Raw genomic sequence first — 21,827 nt, 5'->3', positions numbered from 1 at the left:
AAGATGCCCAACCTTTTTGCTTTTAAAGTTGTCGCAAAAATGTCTCTCATAAGGTACGTCCCACTGCTGGGCATATTAATGTCAAAGTCGGGTCTCAGAGTGAGGAGGTTGGAAAATATACTTGATATCTCACAGATCACAGATTTTTCCTTATGACTTATGAAATTTTCCTTAAGCGTTAACAAGTAAGCGATAATAAATTTCTAATCCGTACATAATTTCTATAAGTACATTGTTTAGCGTCCTTCCACATACTCCTAGAGTATACAGAATTCACAAGACTAGGCAGTCCCTTTCAAAATAATTGTCATGTCATTATTACTATTACTATTATACTTTGTTCAATCTCATAAAGCGTTTAATAATGCAGTACACGGGATTTTTTTTACAATCAATTAGTAACAAGGAATTCTAATTAAGTAATGAAATAAAACATGATGAGTAATGTCGTATAAACCACTATGAACTGCTAGGCCATGGTGTTAAAAAAAATACATACAGCGGAATATAGTATCATCGCCATTTTCGAAGTCGATAAAAATCTCGGAGTTACGAGGCTGACTTTCCAAATTACTAAGAATAATAATAAATGATATACGAAATATATGAAACGAAGATATGAAGAATATGAAAAGGCATTTTTTAGGATAATCCAATTATTATGATGTAACACAAATTATTTTTTATAGTCTATCGCGAATTGCGATTACTAAATCTTCACGACTATACTTCGTCTTTGTAATAAATTGTAATATTAGTATGGATGACTTTCTTGATAGGCACTCAGAAATGTCGATATAATATTAGGGTCTTCCTAATGTTTCTAAATTATCAACGTAATTCCACGTACTGCAGGAAAGTTTAAATTTAAAAAATCTACTGTTTTTCATTCAATATTAATATTTTTATTTGTAGATTTCGTTTGTAATGTTTCTATATTTACAAAGTTTAATAAAACTACAAGTTAAGTTTAATAAATAATTTTGTTTCAGATTTATGGACTTACTTGCCATTCTTGTACTCCTGCGTATCTTTTGTTGGCGTTCTGATGTTACTGGGTAAGTGATTTGTGTGAACCTTATTAATTTATTGATATTGATACATTTGCGTCATTTCTACATTTTTATTCTTGACTGTTGAATAAAAAATGCGTATCGATTCATCTTTTATTCTTTTTCTCTATAAAACTATATATTCATTTTTGTCATTCATGGTTTTAATCTTTTGACTTCTATAATATAGAATTGAATAAAGGAACTATCAAATTTAATATGGATTTTTCTATTCAGTTTGATAATTTCAGAGAATAGTGCGTTCTAACAAACAAACAATCTCATCAACTGGATAATATTAGTGTAGATGTAAAAGTAACAGTTGTTCCGTGTTATATTTATGGTTATGTATGTTTTATTTTTAACTGACGATTTACCGCGTCAGTGCTCGTAACCAAGCGATCGAGATAATCATGATTTTAGCCGTCCGATTGAAACGAGGTAATAAAAACGTCAAATCACGGTCTTAAAATAACACTACGGTTAAAATTGGTATAGTTTCTATTCCACTGTACCTATATTAAAACTTTTTAAAGTTATATTACACAGTAGGTATGTATGAATATGAATGTAGGAAAACAAATTTCATCTTTAACAATGTTAAAGATGAAATTCCATGAATGTTAAAATTTTCCGTTTGATGGTCGCGAATATCGAGATTTCCTCTTTTTCCGCGGGAAACCTAGGAACTTGGGATATAATTAAGAGAGCCTGAAACGTCTATGTGTATGACAATGTACGACAAATTGAAATAATGTAATATTCATAAAAATAAACTGATATTAAGATACACGCATACTGTAATAAGATTATGTATGTGTAATGAGTATGTATTAATTTTAGGTGTTTGCCTTGAACATTAACTATATAAAAATTCAACATCTGTTTATAGAGTAGATAATCCTTAGCTACTTGTGACGTGTGGTCTTGTTTTTAAGTGGTACACATTGGTGTCCATCAAAATCCACTAACACGCATAGGTAATGAATATGCGTTTGTGGATTTTCCAATCAATTCCCACTTTTAATTTTCATTCGCATCAGTTAAATTAGCACGAGAAACGCAAGGCATTTCAAATTATTCCTCAGGTATATCAATGCATCTGTGGCCGACTTTAGATAGGAATCCTATCTGAAGTTGATTGCTGATGTGTATAGGCGGCACTTACCACCACTAGCTATTTGCATATTATAAAAAATCGACACAAGAACTGTTTAAATATTTATATTTAATTATTTGCTCGTCATTCCAAAACTGACTATTGACGACTATTGATTTAAGGGGGACAGACTTTTCCGAGGCGTTCCAGCATAGTCCTCAGGGGTAGCGGCGCATCTGTGGTCGACCTCAGGTAGGAATATCTAATCCTATCTGGGGTTGATTACAGATGTCCATGTGCGGCAGTAGCCACTTACCATAAGATGGACTGTATGCTTGTCTGCTATTCCTATATTATAAAAAAAATGAGGATTAACTACTTATGAGTTAGGCGAAATGAGTTAAAGCATATATCATATTTAAGTATTAATTGTAATAGGTTGCTTACTAGGTACTTTATAAATACATAGTTAAATGTTATCATTGTCCCAATTTAAAATCATATATGGATATTGCTCAATGTTAAAAACTTCGTACTCTATGAAGTAATCTTTATCAACAGGATTAATATAATCATACAATTTACTGTTATCAGTATATATTAAGTACGTTAAAATGAATTTATATCGGAATATAAGCGATAAATAAAAGTCTCAAAGTCAACTGAACTAAATACGTCTATTATTTTAAAATTATAATTTTCTTCAACGTGTTCAACAAAGTAAAATTAATTATGTAGTTAAGGAAAAATAACCTAAATTAATAATTAACCAGGTAATTGTATAGGAATATTAAAATCAATTATGTATAAAGTGTATTTTTGTGTAGAATGAAATGTTATGTGTGTATTTTAATTTGTATGTATTTTAATTTGTTTAACGTGTTAATTGATTTTGTCAAGAATAAGTATACTGTTAACAAAATTTTTCTTCAATACAAAAATACACATAGATTTGTTGCCAGATGTCTTTAAGAATAGAGCGCTAATGAGAGATGTCATTTGACAGGATAAATAAGTTTAAATAACTTTAAAATCAGAAATCATTCCGAAGAATTTTCACCGCTATTTTCTCCATAATCATCCATATTCTTCTCCAAGAAATATTTGATCAGGTCGTCGTGTTGGGGAAATTTTTCGTATAACTCCTTTAAAGATTCCGCAAATTTCTCCTCGTCCTGCAACTCCTTGTAAGCTTTAGCTGTGTAGAGGCGAGCCTTGAAGCTGTTCTCGTTCAAACGTACAGCCCATTCGCAGTCTTTGAAAACCTGCAAAAAATAGAAAATTGATAAATAACATTTTTTTGTCACAAATATAGGTCGAATGTACTTCTAGACAAAGTAATAGTTGGTGTGCCTGACGTTTGTGTATTATATAACGTTAATATATTACGCTAAATGTAGCAAATCCATTTATCCTCGCTCCACGATAAAACCTACATCTTGGCTTACATTGATATAGGTTCAAAACCTTCCATATTCTCGTGCATCGTGTACAATACACAAAGATAAGATTGTTACACTCGAGTCATTAAAATATTTACGTTGAAATGCATTTATCGTGTGTCAGCCCGCTCAGTATGTAAACAATAGACTTTCTGCGCCTGCGCAGGCCGCTCGCATAAACAAAACTATTTTTAAAAACTAATTATTGTCAGTTGTATTTTAAACATGTCACAGGAACGTGAGACTATAATTAGCGGTTTATAAATATTTAGGAAGCTTTCCCCTGGGCCAAGACAATTTATGAATGCTACCATGAACAATTTATCTAAATCTTGAGATGTCTATTTACGGTGCCAAAATTATGTTGGTGACGAAATAGTAATTATTGTTTTACATTGTTTCCGAATTTTCTCGTATTGAATTTGGCTCGAACGTGTGCGATTTAGATGTGCTAGTATGTTCTTTACAATTAAGACACGAGTGTTTACATTACACGTGTTGTTCACGATCGGAACACATGAGCGTTTAAATTGATTTAATGCATTGCGTAGCTACCACGTAATTCGATGTAGGTAACATTTTATTGATGTAGACTACTAGCGCCTTAACGCGACTTCTGTCGGTCAAATAATAAACTCCTTCAGAAACATAAGATATCTATTAGACTGAGTCAGAAAAAAACTATAACTTTTTCCTATTAGGTTCAGTAAAAAGAAGACAAGAACTTTTTTGTAGAAAATTTTATTTCCTACAAGATTATGAAAACTGAAATTAGAAAAAAAATCTCGATGATTTATATTGAAAACAAAAAACAAAGTTTTTTTTTCAATGCATTTTAAATGGGAAAGGGGACCCCCCCCCATGCACCAGCTCAATTTTTAAGATATCAAGCTCAAATTTTAGGAGGTTTTTTTGTCTATCAAAGTAACTTTTTACATGTATTTACTCAAAAAAAAAACATTTTTTTCTGACTCAGACTAATATCTATACGTCTGAAGAGTTTTGTAAATTATAGTGGAATCCCGATTAAAATCCATTAAGTAGTTTAGAAGCAAATGCCGGAAGTACGACTTTATTTTATACTATTTTCATTAATAAAAATAAGCATCCACTCACGGGCTTGTGAGAAACAAGACTAAAACGTTAAATATGGGTTTGTGCGTTTGGGTACCGTGGAAATAGACATATTAACTTAGGAATTCAACTTTCGAGTCACAATCAATACACATGAGTTATTTATATGTAGTTAAGTATAGGTTAATGCTCATGCTCGTTGCTATAATATGCCCATAATAAAATTAATGTATCCATTTTTTATTTACCCAGGATGAATTAATGACAATTTCTATTACAGTCAAATGTTTGTGGACTAACATTTGATAGCTTTTCCAAATGGTCATTTAAAGAAATTTCTAATAGTATCGATAAAATGGATATTAAAGTGTTGTAAGCACTTACTAATTCAACACGTGAGTAACCTGAATTACACTATTAGCATCAGCGTCGCGCAGTGGCGATTATCTAGCGAATTCATTATTGACGCTCAATCAAGTGTATTGTTCCAATTAGTGCAAGATCAAGTTCACGATAAAATTGTATCGAACTAGCTATCGAAGAACCGAATCACTCACGAAAATAAAACGGTTGGAATTTTTGGTACTTTTCATCGACTTCGTCCATCTCTAGCTGTTGCTACTGCGTTTAAAAGTGGACGATTATTTTCGTGGTTAATATTGAAACATCTTTCAATCAGCTCCGACGTTTAGTTACTGGATTGCTTCAGCTATTAGAAATCACATTAGCGATTCCTTTGGGTGCTTTTAGATCTAATGTGGTGTCATTTGACTTTGAAATTCTGGGGACTATCGATGACACATCACTATCGATGACACATAAATGTTTATATATTAGTAAATGTCTGTCTATAATTTATAAAAATAGTACAAGTTTCTAAGCCTAAAAGATTATTGTCACTATGTCGTGAGCTTCAGTGCGGTCCTATCCTATCCTATCCTTTCCTATCCTATCCCTCTAAGATATCTTTGAAAAGCCTGTCGATTTTTTTATCGAATGTTAATGATAATGATAATGATAGCCTTTATTAACAATCTTATTCCTTACATTTTATGTTTTCATTCTTTTTTTTTACATCATCGGATGTTACTAAGAATTTATTATTACGTATTAGACAAGTATTTTAATGGTAATTTGTGACGTCTTAATACCCTGTATGCAAATGAATATTTCTTGAATATGTATTCATTATACCATCTTGAAAATACCACCGCATGCAAATTCATAATAGAATATAACTATCCGATTTACCTTAAAGGTACTTTGTAATTAAAACCCTCCTCACAGTAATATATAAACAACATCAATAACTCGTAGTCACATTTATGGATAAAAGATATTACTGTGCATATTCATTTCTAATACGGTGTACCTATTTCGCTGCAACCTCATCATTATTTTACCGTTGGACAAAGTGTTACTTGTCGGGTTAACTGTATTTCGTAATACATTTTGGTTATTTGTTATTGACCAAACCTGTTTTATACATTTACTACCTTTAGACTGTATCTTGTCAATGTTTGTTTTAAATTTATTTGCAGTAAGTGTTTTGGTTCGTATTTAAATATTTTTACTATACATAAATTATCCTGATATATAAAAAAATGAAGCAATATTTTTACTTTTAGTTTTTACACGAATGCGGGTAAAGTTAAAAATAAAACATACATATTTTTAGTCTCTATAAACTACTAACAATTAATTGCATGACTAAAATAAACATTTTTAAGTGTAATTTAAACGAACGAGGAAGGAAAGGGCTTTAAGTATTGTTTGTGAACGACATACAGTTTTATTTTATTATAATGTAGAATAGTAATACTAGTAATGTAGGAAGCGAAGGAGTAGGTTGACGCCGCGCGGGGACACTGACCTCGGCTAATTTTAGTGTTATGTGAGGTAACGAGTAGAACTAGGTAACTGCATAATATCACTTGTAATGTATGGACAGTTGACATGAACACTTCTTCAAGTCTTAAAATCTTTATGGTTATTGGTTATTTCCCCCCTTTTTATTATTCTACTTCTTTATTTATCTGTACGGTTGTCTTATTTTTTTTTATTTAACTTTACGTGATACCTAATATGTATTTATTATTTAATGTTTAACAGCAGCAGTGATAGCCTAGTGGTTAAGAAACGCGGCCTCTCGATCGAGGGGTCCGAGGTTCAAATCCCAGGCACGCACCTCTGATTTTCAAATTTATGTGCGTATTAGAAATTAATTATCACTTGCTTAAACGGTGAAGGAAAACATCGTGAGGAAACCTGCATACCTGAGAGATTTATAAAAAATCTTAAAGGTATGTGAAGTCTACCAATACGCACTTGGCCAGCGCGGTGGACTATGGCCTAATCCTTCTCATTCTGAGAGGAGACCCGTGCCCAGCAGTGGGACAGTAATGGGTTCATGATGATTTAATGTTTATTAAATATTATGCATGAAATTTAAAGTATTAAATAAATAAATAAATACTTTACGTTCTAATGAATATTTCTTATGTCTTTGAATAAGTCAGTTATATTTGCTATTCACTTTTAAGTAATTATCGATAGTAAAATCATAATAATCATAAAAAATAAAAATCGATGCGAATGCTTTCATTTTCAATTATAAAGCATGGATTCTACTATTCTATTAGTGGAATCCCTTGCGATATTTATTACCTTACGATAATTGCCCAGCTTGATGTTGGTAAGAGCTCTATCACAGTAGAGCATTGCGTTGTCTTTGACCTGCTCGATGGCACGGTTGTAGCACGAAAGTGCCTTTTCGTACTCTCCACGTCTGAAGGCTTTGATGGCTTGGTTCTTCAGAGTGTCGGCCTTCTCGCGGCGAATCTTACGATCCTGAGCCCTTTGGTCAGCGTCCCTTTCCACCTCAGCCATCCAGGCATCTTTGTCGATTTCGCCCTGAAATTTTATTAAGATTTCTTTATATCTTTGAATAATTGTTGTCAAATTTCATATTCACATTCTTACACCTATTTTCTTTCTTTCTTTTTACTATTAGCACAACTAGATGTTTCCATTACAAATAAATAACATATTTAAAACCATATTTTATTTTTAATACTTATTATAGGTTTGTATTATCTATCTCAACGTCTATTTTACACAAAAGTGTTTTGTACCCCCGTAATGAGATGGTACTATTATAACTTCAAAATAATATTTAATTCATTGTCTATTTATAAACAATGATTGAAATTTCGCAATGCAAAATAATTATAAACCAGTCGAATATTAGCGAAATACTCTATCGGAATATTATAATAACGACTCCATTGCTATACACGCTAATGCACAGCAAGTAGGTATGCAATTATTATTAGAAATGATAATGGGACTTTTTGCATATACTTGTATAAAACGATAAATCTACCATCTTAGTATACACATGTTTATTATAAGCGAGCATCTACTTTGGTATAGGCCGCGTAAAACTGCTAGTCCGCTCTGAATATAGAAATGAATCGCGTCGCCATAGCAAATTGTATGGCTACACCTGCTCGCAACAACTTCAAGCGGACTAGCAGTTTGGCGCGGTCTATTAGCTCTTAAACGAAGCAAGTGATGATAAAATACAAAACAATTTGCATTTCGTAAAGTCAAATAATTTTACGATCACGCTAATTAAGAAAAGCTAGTTCACGCTAGTTAAGAAAGTTTATATTTGTGATGCTCAGAAATCATCCGATAAAAATTATACTCATAATTAATCATGTCTGGTACATTTACGCAGTCTAGATTTTTATAGCATATCGCCGTTACCTTGAACATTTATACTCTGTAACTCAGATATACTCTCGTAATTGTACATACAGATATTTATAGCGTTACGTGGGCCAAATCGCTTTCACTGTCAAGATTCAAATCGCACTTGTATAGAGAACAATTAAAGACTCCGACCTAAATATTCTAGTAGGTGGTGCGGTGCATACGTCCGCCGCGTTTATTATATTATCTTGGCATCCGAATTAAACCTCTGCCTACGTTGTAATCGTATTGTACAGCTATATTTGTGGTGTATTCGTGTTCGGAAGCAATCGCTGTGCAAATATACTATACTACTGCTGATAACCCACTTTACGTACTCCAGCGTTTGTTTATTTTTGTTACAATCAAAACAACCAGAAATAACATTCGCTTTAACGCCTTGAGCTTCGGCAAGTGAATGAGAATGGACTTCGAGACGATTATGTTTATTGATAAAAGAAAACATTTTGTTCATTGTTTAGATACAAGATAGCGTTTTAAAAACAAAACGACTCACTGTATCTTTATTTTCTAAAGATTTAAAGGCTTTCTGATTAATAACGGTTCTGTTTTCTTTGACCTTCATTTCTACGTCACCGTCTGTGATAGCTTTTCCCTCGAGGTATTGGTCAGCTAGAACTTTGGCTGCGTCTGCTCTCTCCTTGTCGCCGCTAGCCAAGTCTTTCACCAAACCTGAGACCTCGCCAATTCTCTTCATGAAATTATTCCATTCTTCGTTTAGCTCCATTTCTTTGTGGCTCTTTAAAGCTGGATTTGATAATATCTTTTTCACGTTCATTGTAACTTCGTATAATGTTGTTTATTCGTAATTATTATACTCTAACACCTTACACCGTTTCGCCTTGGCAAGTATTGACATAACGACGTACATAGTTACAGTTGTCAAGGCGAGTAGTGCAAAAGAGTATTTACGTTCATGAAAAAAATGTTAAGTATTTACGTTTCTATTTTAAATGTTGTATTAGAAAATATAGTTTCTTTTGGGGTGTGTGAAAGTAATATGAATTTCGGATCTTTTGACGCAATATGCGTATCAGCAATTAATGACGTGTTTTGACGGTGAAGTATAATATCGCTAGAGTTCCCAGGTTTTTTAAAGATGTGCTAAGTATTGTGTTAAATTGCAATTCAGCAACACTGTAAGAAGGTATGAGAATTCAACTGTGGGATGATAGTAGTGGGTTGATGATGATGATGATGGTATTATAATCCATTGTATTTGGCAGTTTGTGTACACATGACACCATCGGAATATATCACTCCCTAATAGAGGTATGTTGTACGTAATATATCACATTGCATATAAAAATAACATTCTTTTCGCTTACAAGTTCATTGTTAATTATTGGCACGGTAATCTCAGGTGGTATGATGTAACTTGTTATTGTTTTAAGACAAACTCGACACTGGTGGAACCCATTACCGGGGCACAAAGATTATATAAATTAATCTTTATAAAATTCGATTTTGTTGTATTCCTAATACTATTTTTTTATGTATTTTATCTACTGTGTATTCTAATGAATGCTGATGTTTATTTTTACCGCTATTTTTATCACAAAGACTGAACATGGCGAAAGGTTCTAAACTAAAATACACTTCGATATTGCAGCCTTATTCCCTTTTCTCTACTTCCAATAAATATTTATTACATCGAATAGGCAAAGGAATCTTGGAATTGTGGCTATGTAGGCGATCCTGTATTCATTGGAGGCATTCAGCCTTAGTAATGTTTAATTTGAATTGAGTACGATGCATACTAACAATAGGCTTATATTTATTTATAATAGTGGCCGTATCAATGCGTAAACAATCTTTAATTTTTATTTGATATTGTGAAATTATTATAGCTATGCATATCGAACTTGACGGTGAATAATAAATATTTAAAGATGTTAATAGATTTTTTAGATTTCAGTCGTTATAAAATGTTCCAATATAAAATGCATCCTGATTGTATATACTTTAAGACTTATTAATCGTTTGTCTTTAACAACATATTATTTATTTTTTTAGTTATTTTGATAGTAAATGGCGTCGAACGAAATCAAAATAAATAAAAAAACATTTTGACAAAAAGTGGAGTTGGCTGATTTGCGAATTAAGGTATCGACATACAAAATTGTTGAAAGCGGTTCCTTTGTTGATTTTCTTTTCAAGTGTCATATTGTTATTACGAAGATGCGATTACGAAGTCTTTACAAAAAGCGGTTTGAAGAAGACTTAAGGTGAATGTTAGGACATGCATGCTTTTAAAGGTTGCATAACTGGTTGGGTGTTTAACTTTGTCATCGTCAATTTCTGATGGATGGATGTAGTCAATATGCTTTTTCGATTCAATCATAATTTACTTTTCCTCCCTTCTCCTCTAATTAGTAAACGTAAGCTTTAGAAATTATGTTGTCAGAAGCTCGTCATTTTTTTCGATTTCACCGATTTTCGATGCGATGATATTTGTCTAAATAAGTCGCATACTTAACTTAATTTTAATACAAATAGTTGAAATCAATGAAGCTTTTAGCACGTTTAGCGATTGTAAAAGTGGTTTAAGAGCAAATTGGTGTCGATAGCAAGAGATAACGACATGTATGAGATTGAAACGCAAGTCTTATAATGTTTAGGTTAATCGCTTGGCTACATAAAATGTTGAAATGATTTAAAATAGAAGGGGAAATTCGATTCAGTATTAGGTGAACTAAAGTTTCTATTGGTGCTTTTAAATATTAGTGGAGAAACTAGAGTAATTTTACTAATTTTGGCGAATTGGTATTTGTTGGTAGTATTTAATCCCAAGAATACTGTGAATGTATGGCTACTGTTATATTTCTGGGAAAAATATAGACAAATGTTAATGATGAAACTAAGTACACAACATTGCACAAATAGATGCCGTAAAACGGGCAAAACGAAATCACGGACGTTCTCACGAACGAATGGAATTTTAGACTTTGCCACAACACGCTTGGAAAGACAATGCAAGGTCTGGTTTTTAGATATTGCTGGGTATTTTTCTATATTTAACAAATTTTAATTAAAATATAGTGGAGTTATAATAAGTTTCAGTATTATTTATTTCATTTCGCTTTACATCTATAATAGAAACCTTATGATGGAGTACCCTCGATTGTATTTTGGTGGTTTGAAATTAAATTCTTTAATACACACGTGCCAATTTATCGGAAATAACGTTTTTATCTAGCACAGAAAATTATTCTTAAAGTGATTTCTACTTCTCTACATCCAATTACTTTCTAGCATTGGCTTTCCTGTTCTCTGGTCAACGAAAGACTTGCCTTTAATTATGTGATGTATCTTTGAAATAGATCTTCCTATTTTGAACTCCGCGAAGCTTAAAAATCTACGTAATCCAAAAATAATTTGAGTTTAGAGAAATATGTATCCCATGCCATCTGTGTGTGGTCATCAGCTGAAATTCATTGAATCAAGTAGTGGCGTGCTGCCTAGTGTTTTACTGTGATCAAATCACATTGTGCGATGTACTATAAAACTATTTGCACAGGTGAAACTCGTACATACGTAGATAAACACTAAAACGAAAGCTTAAGCGAGTAAACATATAGGCGCTGACGCAATAGTGTTATTTAAAGAGAAAGCAATGATGGATTCGTCATAAAGTATTAATAAATCGATTTGTATTGGCGATAGATTAATTGTTCAGATAAAAATAGTGTCGGCTTTCAACTTTGACATTTAGCATGAATTTGTAACACGTGTTAAAATCAATGGAAATAATGCATGTTTCGTTATCATCGCTGCTTGTAATGTCTGTTGTAATAATAATTAGGTATATAAGTAAATAGAATATATTTGAAATTTTGGTAAGGTGGTTGGACGAGTATTGTTTCACCGGATAGGTACTAGCAGTATTCATATATTCTGAGACAGTTCTTATATTTCTGAGGATGGGTGTGGCTGCCGGCTTGCATATGAGACCGAGACCATATTTAATAGTTAGTCCTCGGGAGTGGCAATGTATCTGTAATGGGTTTCAAGTAGAACCCCTATAGCCTGTATATATGGAGTTAAGTGACCACTTAGTATAACTGCATGCTCCGTTGCCTATTAAATAAAAATAATACGTTTTTCTTTTGCGGTTTATTAAGAAAGTTTTATAGTTATTTAAATTACTTGCGAGTATAAAATTATTCCTATGATTTCACTGAGTACAGTAAAATGCAAAATGCATTCTACTTGTTTTTGAACCATTGCATTTATAAAATAGAAATTTGAAAGTGTAGAAAGCGTATTATTTCCGATTAATTAATTATCAATTTAGAGCAGGGGTTTAACTGTTTTATCGTAATGGGCCATTTAACACGTCATGCCATGACCGCCTAGTCTTTGGCAGTACAGTTTGAAGTATGTAGATACATAAGAAAGGGTAATATTGTATACGACCCATTATTGTCTCACTGTTGGGTATGGGTCTCTTCTCAGAGTGGAAAGTCTTCAGGCCTTCTTTCTCTGAAGGCTTTAGTTCCACTGTAACACCTACACACATGTGTGTTATAAAAATGTGTGAACACTTACACACATTTTTAAAAACATTTTTTATTAAACTTCGCCATGTAGATTTCCTAAAATATCTTGGAAAAATCAGATGAAATCGGGGATTCGAACTTTTGACTTTCAGGTTGTAATGCTGAATTTCAAACTGCAAAGAGTACGAGTAATAATAAATTCATTTAAAACTTTGCAGTCCACTTCTAATTCCGTCGCGGACCACAGGTTCACAAACACAGTCCTAGAGGATGTTTTAACTAATTCCTGGTAATTTGTTGCAGTTTTCACGCCACTGGGATTCGTGCGGTTGTTCGGAGTGGTGAGCGCGGTGCTGGTGAAGCCTCAGTTCCTGCGGGACCTGAACGAGGAGTACTACGTGTACTCCTTCGAGGAGGACACACTCCGACGCCGGATCAATAACTCTCTTGCCACTGGTGAGTATTTTCGTTTATGTGAAAAGAACGAACTTGATGTCAAACCTTTATGCGCAACGATACCGTAGTAATGATCGTATTTATGATATTGAAACTTCTTGTGTAATATACTGACGGCAAGTGTTGCCTGGCTTTCATACGCACTTCTGGGCATTAAGACAAACATTCGACCTATAGTCGTCTCAATTTAATAGGTCCATTTTATTATTTATGATTTAGACAAACATTAAACAAATGTTCTGTTCTGTACAAAATATTAAGTAAGCTATAAAAACGATATGGGGTTGTTATCGATTTGTCGTAAAAATCTGTTTCTTTGGTTCACGATTTGTATATCACGGCGTAGGATGGCATGTGTTAGAATGGGCCTATTAAATTGTGACGACTATAATGTCGACATAGGACTACTAAAGGTCCCCTGTATTTGATGGACATTGGTAACCTACTACAGATGATTTCTAAGGAACAGCAATATATGTCAGAACGGAGAACGGTAAAACTTCGGCAGTCCTAATGTGAACGGGTGACATTTGCTAAAAATATACACGTGTTTTACGTAGGTGTATATTTTCAAAACATATCACTTGATTAATTTATATCATAAGCCTTCCAAAACATCCAAATCGAAGTGGATATTTCTAGCGCTAGAGTCTAGTGACATTAAATATGTTTTGGTTTATTTTATCTACGCGTCGTTGGAGCGTGCTCACTTCATTGAATTTACGTCGATGTATCAAACTTGGATCAAAGAATATCTTTCATGCAAGTTATATTCATGTGTAACTAAGTTTTTAATAAATGTTCGTTTATGAATAGGCAACTCGCTTTAATTATCATCTTGTTTAATTTTGTCACTGATCATATTTTTTCACATACCAAGTGTCAATCCTCGTGACAGAGTTACCGGTCAGATATGTGACGGGTTCCTGGTTCGATCCCGGGCCTGACAGACATTTAATTGATGAGCTTGGATTTCTTTTCCGACTCTGAGTGTTTGTTTATTCATCTAACGTGTTAACTGTTTTATGTAGTCAGGTTATTATATAAAATACTGCACTGAACACAAGTAAACTTCTAAAAACAAGATCATAGCAACGTATCGTAGCTATTAAAAACGTAATGACTAGTATCAGAGAGGCTTAATTTTATAACAGTTTTTATGTCTTATGATATATTTCAGTTGCAACTGTTTATGTGGGAGTTTAATACCTATAAGCTTCAAGCAACGCTGTTTTAAAAATTACATCTAACGTTTGCCAAGAAAATGTTTTATAGAAAGTGTAAAACGGTACCATACCGTGTGATTGACACGTACGATAAATAATTCTATCCGATATGTCAATGAATAGAAATAGATGATGCCGATATCATCTACGCACCTCTTAAACATTGTAAATATAGTAATTTGATTTATTTTCTATATTTATACGCAGGGAACGTGGAGCTCACTTGAATTGAATGCTACTGTAGCCCAAGCACGTCTACTTATAAAATTATTAATAGAGTTAGATTCGTTGAAGTATGTACATTTGGACACTAGTTCATTAAAACGCAATGTTTCGAAAGTTCACTTAACATATTTTACAAGCTTTTTTGTATTTATCTTTTCTTAATATTTTTCCTTTCTATATCGAACTGCTATAAAAGGAAAAATCAGCAAGCGATTATATCGCAAAGATTTTTTTACTGTTTTATTTTCCTTTTTTTTGAAAGACAGTTTTTTAATAAAAAATACTGATATGACAATACATAACTTACAAGAACAACGTACAACGTAACGTAACGTAAGAAACGTACAAGAACTTTAACCTCTACTTAATTACAATAATCCAAGATTAAATCTCCAACCATGCAGAGACGCATTCAACTAATGAAGTACGCGAGTATCCGATACCACAAGTATTTCGCGTACAAGATACTACACAAGGTACTAAACAAGCAGATTATGTTACCCCTGCATACTTCCTGCTCAATCAGCGTGACCTCGTGACGTGACCTTCGCGTATGTTTAAACTCTACGTGACGAGCTTCTATATTTTTTGCGTTACTATTTTTAAGGGACCAGTCGTATCCATTTCGCGGGACAGTCTCGATTATCAAAATCTATATGTATAAAAAACAATTGCTGTTCGTTAGTCTCGCTAAAACTTGAGAACTGCTGGACCGATTTGGCTAATTTTAGTTAGGAACAATTTGTGGAAGTCCAGGGAAGTTTTAAATGGAGAGTTAATATTAAATATATTTCATAAATAAATTCTGAGGCGGTACAAAGTTTGCCGGGTCAGCTAGTAGTAAATAAATTTCAAGGTGGCAGCCCTCTGTGTTACAACGCCGACGGAACACATATTTCTGCATTTTAACAGCAGTGTTAAATGCTGGCGTGTTCTAGATTGAAGGATGTGGTAAGGGAGACATATTTTTCCGAGTCATTCCAATTTAGTCCTCATCGACCGACTTCAGATGGAATTCTGGTCTTGTCTGAGGTTGATTGCAGATAAGCGGCATTAGCTACTCAACATCAGGTGAACTGCATGCTCCTCTACAACTTAATTATAATATATTTAAAAAATATAAATAATAATGGAAATGTTTTGGTTGAGAACGCAGTTTTTATATTTTTTTATGAACGATAAGCTACCAGCGCCTTACTAAGTGTTCCAGTTAAAGTAGATACGGCGGTAATAAATCGAGATATCTCACGTCTTATGGTAATTCTTAAATCTTTTAACCTATATTATTAAAGTATTACATGTAATACTTTTTATACAATGTCTTACCTAAAATATAAACTGATTTGTCCCAAATATAATTTTCTAAAAGTTGGACACTATAGGTATACGGTATTTTTTGTAACTACAAAGAAATAACCATTATACTATTGTTAAATACCTTTTTACACTATGTTAAAATATAAAATTGCGTTTATAGAGTTTGTAGGTAAATAACTTTTTACAATGTGTTTAAAATATAAAATTTTGGCGAAAGGCTTTTGAGGGTATAATTTAAAATAGCTTTCCAGTTGTCGTTTTCCATAGTCTCTGTTATAAACATTGCGGTTAGTTCAAACCGCAGGCCTTAAAAGAAAATGTTATAAGTTGTTTAATGCTTATGTTTACCAGTGGGTTATAATTCTTTGTTAAAAATAATACCTAACTTTTTTGACTTTTAATTTTTTACCATACTTTTATTAGCTTGACCTGTTTTTCTTTCAACGAAAGTGGGTTTGAGCTATCTGGCTATGCTACAGGTTGTTTTGATCGTACCCGCTACTTACGATGTTTTGGTTTTATATGAAAACTCAGTTTTTATTTTTTGTACCACCTGTGTGTATGTTGTGTTTTTGTGTGTAATGCGTCACCATGTACAAAGGACACGTTTTAAATTAAGAAAACAAACTGACTTTTTGTTCTTCTTGTGCAAGTGGAAACCAGTCTTGTATACGACTGGTTTCTCACTACCATTCCACTACTTCCAACTGTTTGTCTGCCACAAAGCTATAAAATCATAAATGTGTTGTTTTGTTGTTTGAAAGTGTATGTCAGCCTCGATGAAAATACTCAACACATCTGTATTTGATCGAACATTTGCCGCAATGAAATTACTTCACATATCTGTTGGATCCAACCTTTGTTTGTTATTGTCGTGTCTAAATTGACTTAAATCTTCTGCGACTTCTTACCCCACGTCAACTGGATAATTATTTAGATTGCTTTGGCCTTGCCACGTCATTGGGTATATTTAACATACATCAAGTAAAGTTGTAAATGATAATGCGGAGTATGTTTATTTACTTCATAAATAAGAAATTATGATTCACTAGCTTTTACCCGCGGCTCCGCTCGCGGTCAGAGATCAATAAAAATAGTTGATTTTATGTATCCCTCGGAAACAGTACTTTTTTCGGTTCCTTCCAGGACGGTATCTTTTCTGAACCCCTGACAACATGTGTATACAACATGACAGTCGGTTTCGTAGGTAATGTGTGAAAGCGTAGTAAACAAACGGACATACAAACCCACTTTCGCATTTATAATATTAATTAGGATTTTAATTTGTTTATTGTATACAAGGCTTAACTTTTCCGATGTACAGGCACATACATTTACTTTAAAATTATATATTTAAGATCGATTTGCGATTCGTGAGGGATCTGCTATATTGTTAGAAGGTAACATCAAGTGTGGTCGATTAGATTGGTGACTGTAACAAATTTTGTGGCTTTCATGAGCGTTTCCGTGCTTCGTAGAGCACGTTACACAGCGAAGCGAACCCAGCTATAACATGTCGGGAAACCGGTAAACCTATATAGGACAGCCGGGTCAGTATCCTATGGGCTGGTGGCTACATGCATGTAGTAGGTAAATCAGTACTCCTTGTGGTGCTTGGTACGAGTAGATGGTCACAACAGATTGAATGTTTTTCAATAGGCTACTCACTTACGGCCTTATTTTAAAAATTAGTATATCCACTTTGTGCCTTTCAAAGATCGGAATTTGACTGTTTCTGCGTACCTGCTAGAAATCTACTTACGTATAAGTTGTATAATACACATTGAGTTGTACAATAAACCTAGACAAACTAAAGCCAAAGATTTATCTCCGGAATTAACGACACAGCAAGAAACTAAGACTCCTGTAAAGCAGGTCAGTAAATTAGTATAGTTTCGCTATCTTAATAGTGTCTGCGTTCTAATCAGAAATTCTTGCAAGCACGATTGTATGTAGATACAAGTAGGTATAATTGTTACGACAGTTCGTTGTCCGATAAAATAACCTTGACCTTCCACGGTACACAATAATTGCTAAATTTAAATACGATCATTGCATTAAAAATAAAATCTTATTTCACTGTTTTTATGTGTGTTGTTGTACATTATGCACTTTGTAATAGTAAGCAATCGTGTGTACAGTGTCACGATTCGCTAATGCTTGTAGGGACGTTATTGAATTTGTAAATGTGTATACTCGTCCATGCTATGCATTATTTATAGGTGGTAGAACTCTTTGTGGTTCGATTCCAGCGGCACCACTGCCATCTATTTCTGCCTAATAACAGCACTGTTAAGCGCTGCTGTGTTCTGGTTTGAAGGTTGTGGTAAGAGACATATTTTTCGGATGCGTTCCAGCTTAGTCCTCAGGGGTAGCGGCGCATCTAGAAGGGTGTGAATGCTAGCTGATGTTTATTATCTTTGTCCTCAGGAGTGGCAAACTGGTAATGTATCTGTGATCGGATTCAACTAGAGTAAACAAGTAGAACGCCTGTTTTATATGAAGTTGGTTACAAATCCGTTTGGGCGGCATTTACCACTTACCATCAGTTTGGCTTCATGCTCGTGCTACTTGAATATTACAAATAACACTAAAATTATCATCATGTACATAAAATTATACAGTAAAGTTGTCACGATTCGAAAATGCTCGCAAGTATTTAATACGTAAATGTTTATATTCTTCGATGCACTTAACATAATTAGGTTGAAAATTCAGGAAGCTTTTAAGTTTTCGTGCCTATTATTCTTTTTAATTGATTCCAGAAATTCTTCCTGTTCCCAATTCTAAATATATTATTATGTCATCCATCCATCAGCTTATAAGAGTCCACTGCTTGGCATAGGCCACCCCTAATCTGCGCCACTCCGACCGGTCTAGAGCCGTCTAAATCCAGCGGTTACCCGCATTCCTCTTCTGGTCATCGGAACATTTGGTCAGGGGGAGTCCTGTACTTCTATTGCCCAGACGTGGTCTCCATTCGAGGACATATTTTTATCTAGCCATACGAACTATTGAATATGAAAATTAACTTTTTATTTTTACTAGCAATTCTCAATAAAATTGTTGTATGACTCCTACTGCCAATGCGAATTTATTTGGGTGATCTACAGACTCCTTATGAATATAAATCGTGTACGAATTTTTAACGTTCAGTAGGTAACTATGATAGAAATTTATTGGAATGAGAACATTGTCGTATGAAAGAATGCAATTGACACTTTCATTTGTGGGTTACATATTGTGTTGGTACGAGTAGATAAATATGTAAATAGTAAGATTGAGGACCAATTTTTTAAAGTATGTTAAATATTACATAAGTTATGTTAATGGATTTTCAATAATCAACCTACGCGGATTTGATTACGTGTGTTAATATCTGTACAAAAACAAGAGTCGATTAGCCGTTATGTAGAGATAGCGTATTAATAGATTGACGACTCGAAAAAGCTAGAACTTTCAATCAACCACAATCATTTAAGATAAGAACAGTTAATACTACGATAAATAGATGTCTATTGTCTTTTAAGATTTGTTTTAATAAATGATTTATTATGTTTGTTTTTTATTTTCGTCGGACTCTTTTGTCTATGGCGACTATCGATTCAAGTTTTAGTCTCGCGTGTTCGAATTAAGGTCGATATTTGAATAATTTAGTTATTATTGTGACCGGTTAGTGTTTGCTATCCGGACGTGCGTCGCTGAACAATGGAACAATGATTGCGAGCTCTGTCTAGGGTTGTCAACAGTTTACTTCGTGTTAACATTAAAGTCTACGTATTGACAGCAGCTGACGGTGAGCTAGCGTAAACATGAAATATTATCCTAACAATAGTATAACTACGTGTAATGTAGAAGAGTGTTGTCGATTCGGTATGAATCGACAAAACTTCCATATATGAAACGAAAAGGTGACAACTACGTAACGCTCGCTCACATACCTACTGATAAGTTAAGTTTGAGAGTTAATTTGTAGGGTAAAAAATACATTTACCTATTTATTTTTGTTAGAAAGTTGTTATTTTGACAGATAACAGTGTTAAATACTATGTTATATTAAAAATTAAAGAAATAAATTAAATTAACTAAATATAAGACTTTAAGTACAATATACCTACTTTTCAACAGCGTATAGTGTATACTTAAAAATAGTAACTGCAATGTAGTAAAATACTATAAATAAATAACAGTAAGGTTGACAACCCTAGCTACGTCAGCGGTGCTCTGCGCAGCGCCCACAGAGCACTGTCGCACACAATTGCGACACGGGTTATTAACCATTCGCGCGTATTGTCTTTGGTTTATCGGGTTTTGAATTGTTTACGATTTCAAAATAAATACCATTTTCTATAGTTATGATAATGTGCCTACGTATTTAATATTCTTACTACGTTTGCACCACAGATTAGTAAAAATTACTCACTCCTAACGAGAAAATGTATCCAGTTTTGAGTATTGAAATAGTTGCGTAAAAAAGTTTATATCACGGCGTGCGTAAATGGACGTTTTACGCACGCTTCGCGTGCGCAAAACCCCCATTTCCGACCCCGTAATATAAAATTTTATACAACACGCGGACGAAAAATGTTTTTCTGACTCGTGTGATTGCAGTCCTCGCCTGCGGCTCGGCCTGCAAACTCACACTTGTCAGAAAAAAATTTTTCGTCCTCGTATTGTAATGTACTATTTGCCACGTCTCCGTGCTAAAATGTCCCTAAAATATTTGAAATAATTATTTATTTATTATGTGAATTACGCAGTATTAGTTATTTATTCGTAAATTTTCTTTAATAATGTTTTTATTTGTCAAGAATTAAAAAAAAGAACTTACTAATAAGCCGTTTGTGGCTTCATTCAATTTCAAGGCGTGAAGTATCTTTAGGTACTAATTTATGGTTTGCACTATGAAAACATATTCAAGGGGGTTTTACGTTAAGAAACGCTATGTTTACTTTTTGTCTAGGAAATTATGCTGTAACCTAATATCAGGTGATCTAAAATTGAGGGTAACTTAGTGGTAAATAAATTCGTAGAAAAATTGGTGGAGGTTAATAACATAATTATTTGTTATTTCGCCGTCGTCGTCACTGCATTAGTGAATTTATTGCTAGGCACGGCCTACCTCTCAGGATAAGAGGGGTTTTAGTCAGTAGTTATTAACAGACTATTAGTTTTAGTAATAACTATTATTTTAGACTATTTTTTGTCGATTAAGTAGAGAAGACTTTCAGTTAATCTTAAACATCCTAAGGATAAGTTACGGGGAATATAATTATGACGCTTAATTTTGCAGGCTAATTAAGGCATTTAGATAATAGAACATTACAGGTGTACCTAATCTATGAAAATTACCCCTCACTCTAATAGAAGACCTTGCTTATTATTGGGAAATAAATTGGTTGATTATGAAGATTTGTATAAAATAAATACCTGGTAACCGAACTACAAAATCTACAAGAGACGTATTCGGGCTAACTAAAGTTGTAATATTATTAGAGATCGCTAGAGATATCTATGGAGTATGGACTGCAGTGATCTCTTACCGTCAGGTAACAGCATACTGGTTTGAATCTACCTGCTGATAATAAATTGCGAGCCGTGTTTTTATGTCAGTCTTACAAGCGATCTTTGAGGTGTAAGAACTTCGTAAGATA

At 33.5% G+C, this 21,827-nt stretch overlaps 2 protein-coding genes across 2 annotated transcripts in view; one reads left to right on the top strand and one right to left on the bottom strand.

The window, feature by feature from the left end:
• Positions 1 to 21,827, top strand: part of lili (LMBR1-like protein lilipod) — a 32,130-nt gene that overhangs the window by 2,934 nt on the left and 7,369 nt on the right. The window contains exons 4-5 of the mRNA XM_073083248.1: positions 993 to 1,058; positions 13,253 to 13,405. Of these exons, the coding sequence (XP_072939349.1) occupies positions 993 to 1,058; positions 13,253 to 13,405 (219 nt within the window). The remainder of the gene's footprint in view (positions 1 to 992; positions 1,059 to 13,252; positions 13,406 to 21,827) is intronic.
• Positions 3,034 to 9,330, bottom strand: LOC140750203 (tetratricopeptide repeat protein 12). The gene is made up of 3 exons (XM_073083616.1): positions 8,944 to 9,330; positions 7,335 to 7,580; positions 3,034 to 3,416 (listed from the first exon to the last, which is right to left on the bottom strand). The coding sequence occupies exons 1-3, from the start codon at positions 9,223 to 9,225 to the stop codon at positions 3,192 to 3,194; spliced, it is 753 nt and encodes a 250-aa protein (XP_072939717.1). The 5' UTR covers positions 9,226 to 9,330; the 3' UTR covers positions 3,034 to 3,191.

This window comes from Epargyreus clarus, unplaced genomic scaffold (assembly GCF_041222505.1).
Source record: "Epargyreus clarus isolate Ecla_fem2 unplaced genomic scaffold, WU_Ecla_fem_2.2 ptg000019l, whole genome shotgun sequence".
NCBI lineage: Eukaryota > Metazoa > Arthropoda > Insecta > Lepidoptera > Hesperiidae > Epargyreus > Epargyreus clarus.
This window is presented reverse-complemented; position numbering and strand designations above follow the sequence as displayed.

Coding starts and splice junctions, on each gene's coding strand:
- LOC140750203 (XM_073083616.1), bottom strand. CDS start 9,225: ATGAACGTGAAAAAGATATTATCAAATCCAGCTTTAAAGAGCCACAAA. Junction 7,581..8,943: donor CTTTAGAAAATAAAGATACA/GTGAGTCGTTTT, acceptor ATAAAATTTCAG/GGCGAAATCGACAAAGATGC. Junction 3,417..7,334: donor AGCTGGGCAATTATCGTAAG/GTAATAAATATC, acceptor TATTTTTTGCAG/GTTTTCAAAGACTGCGAATG.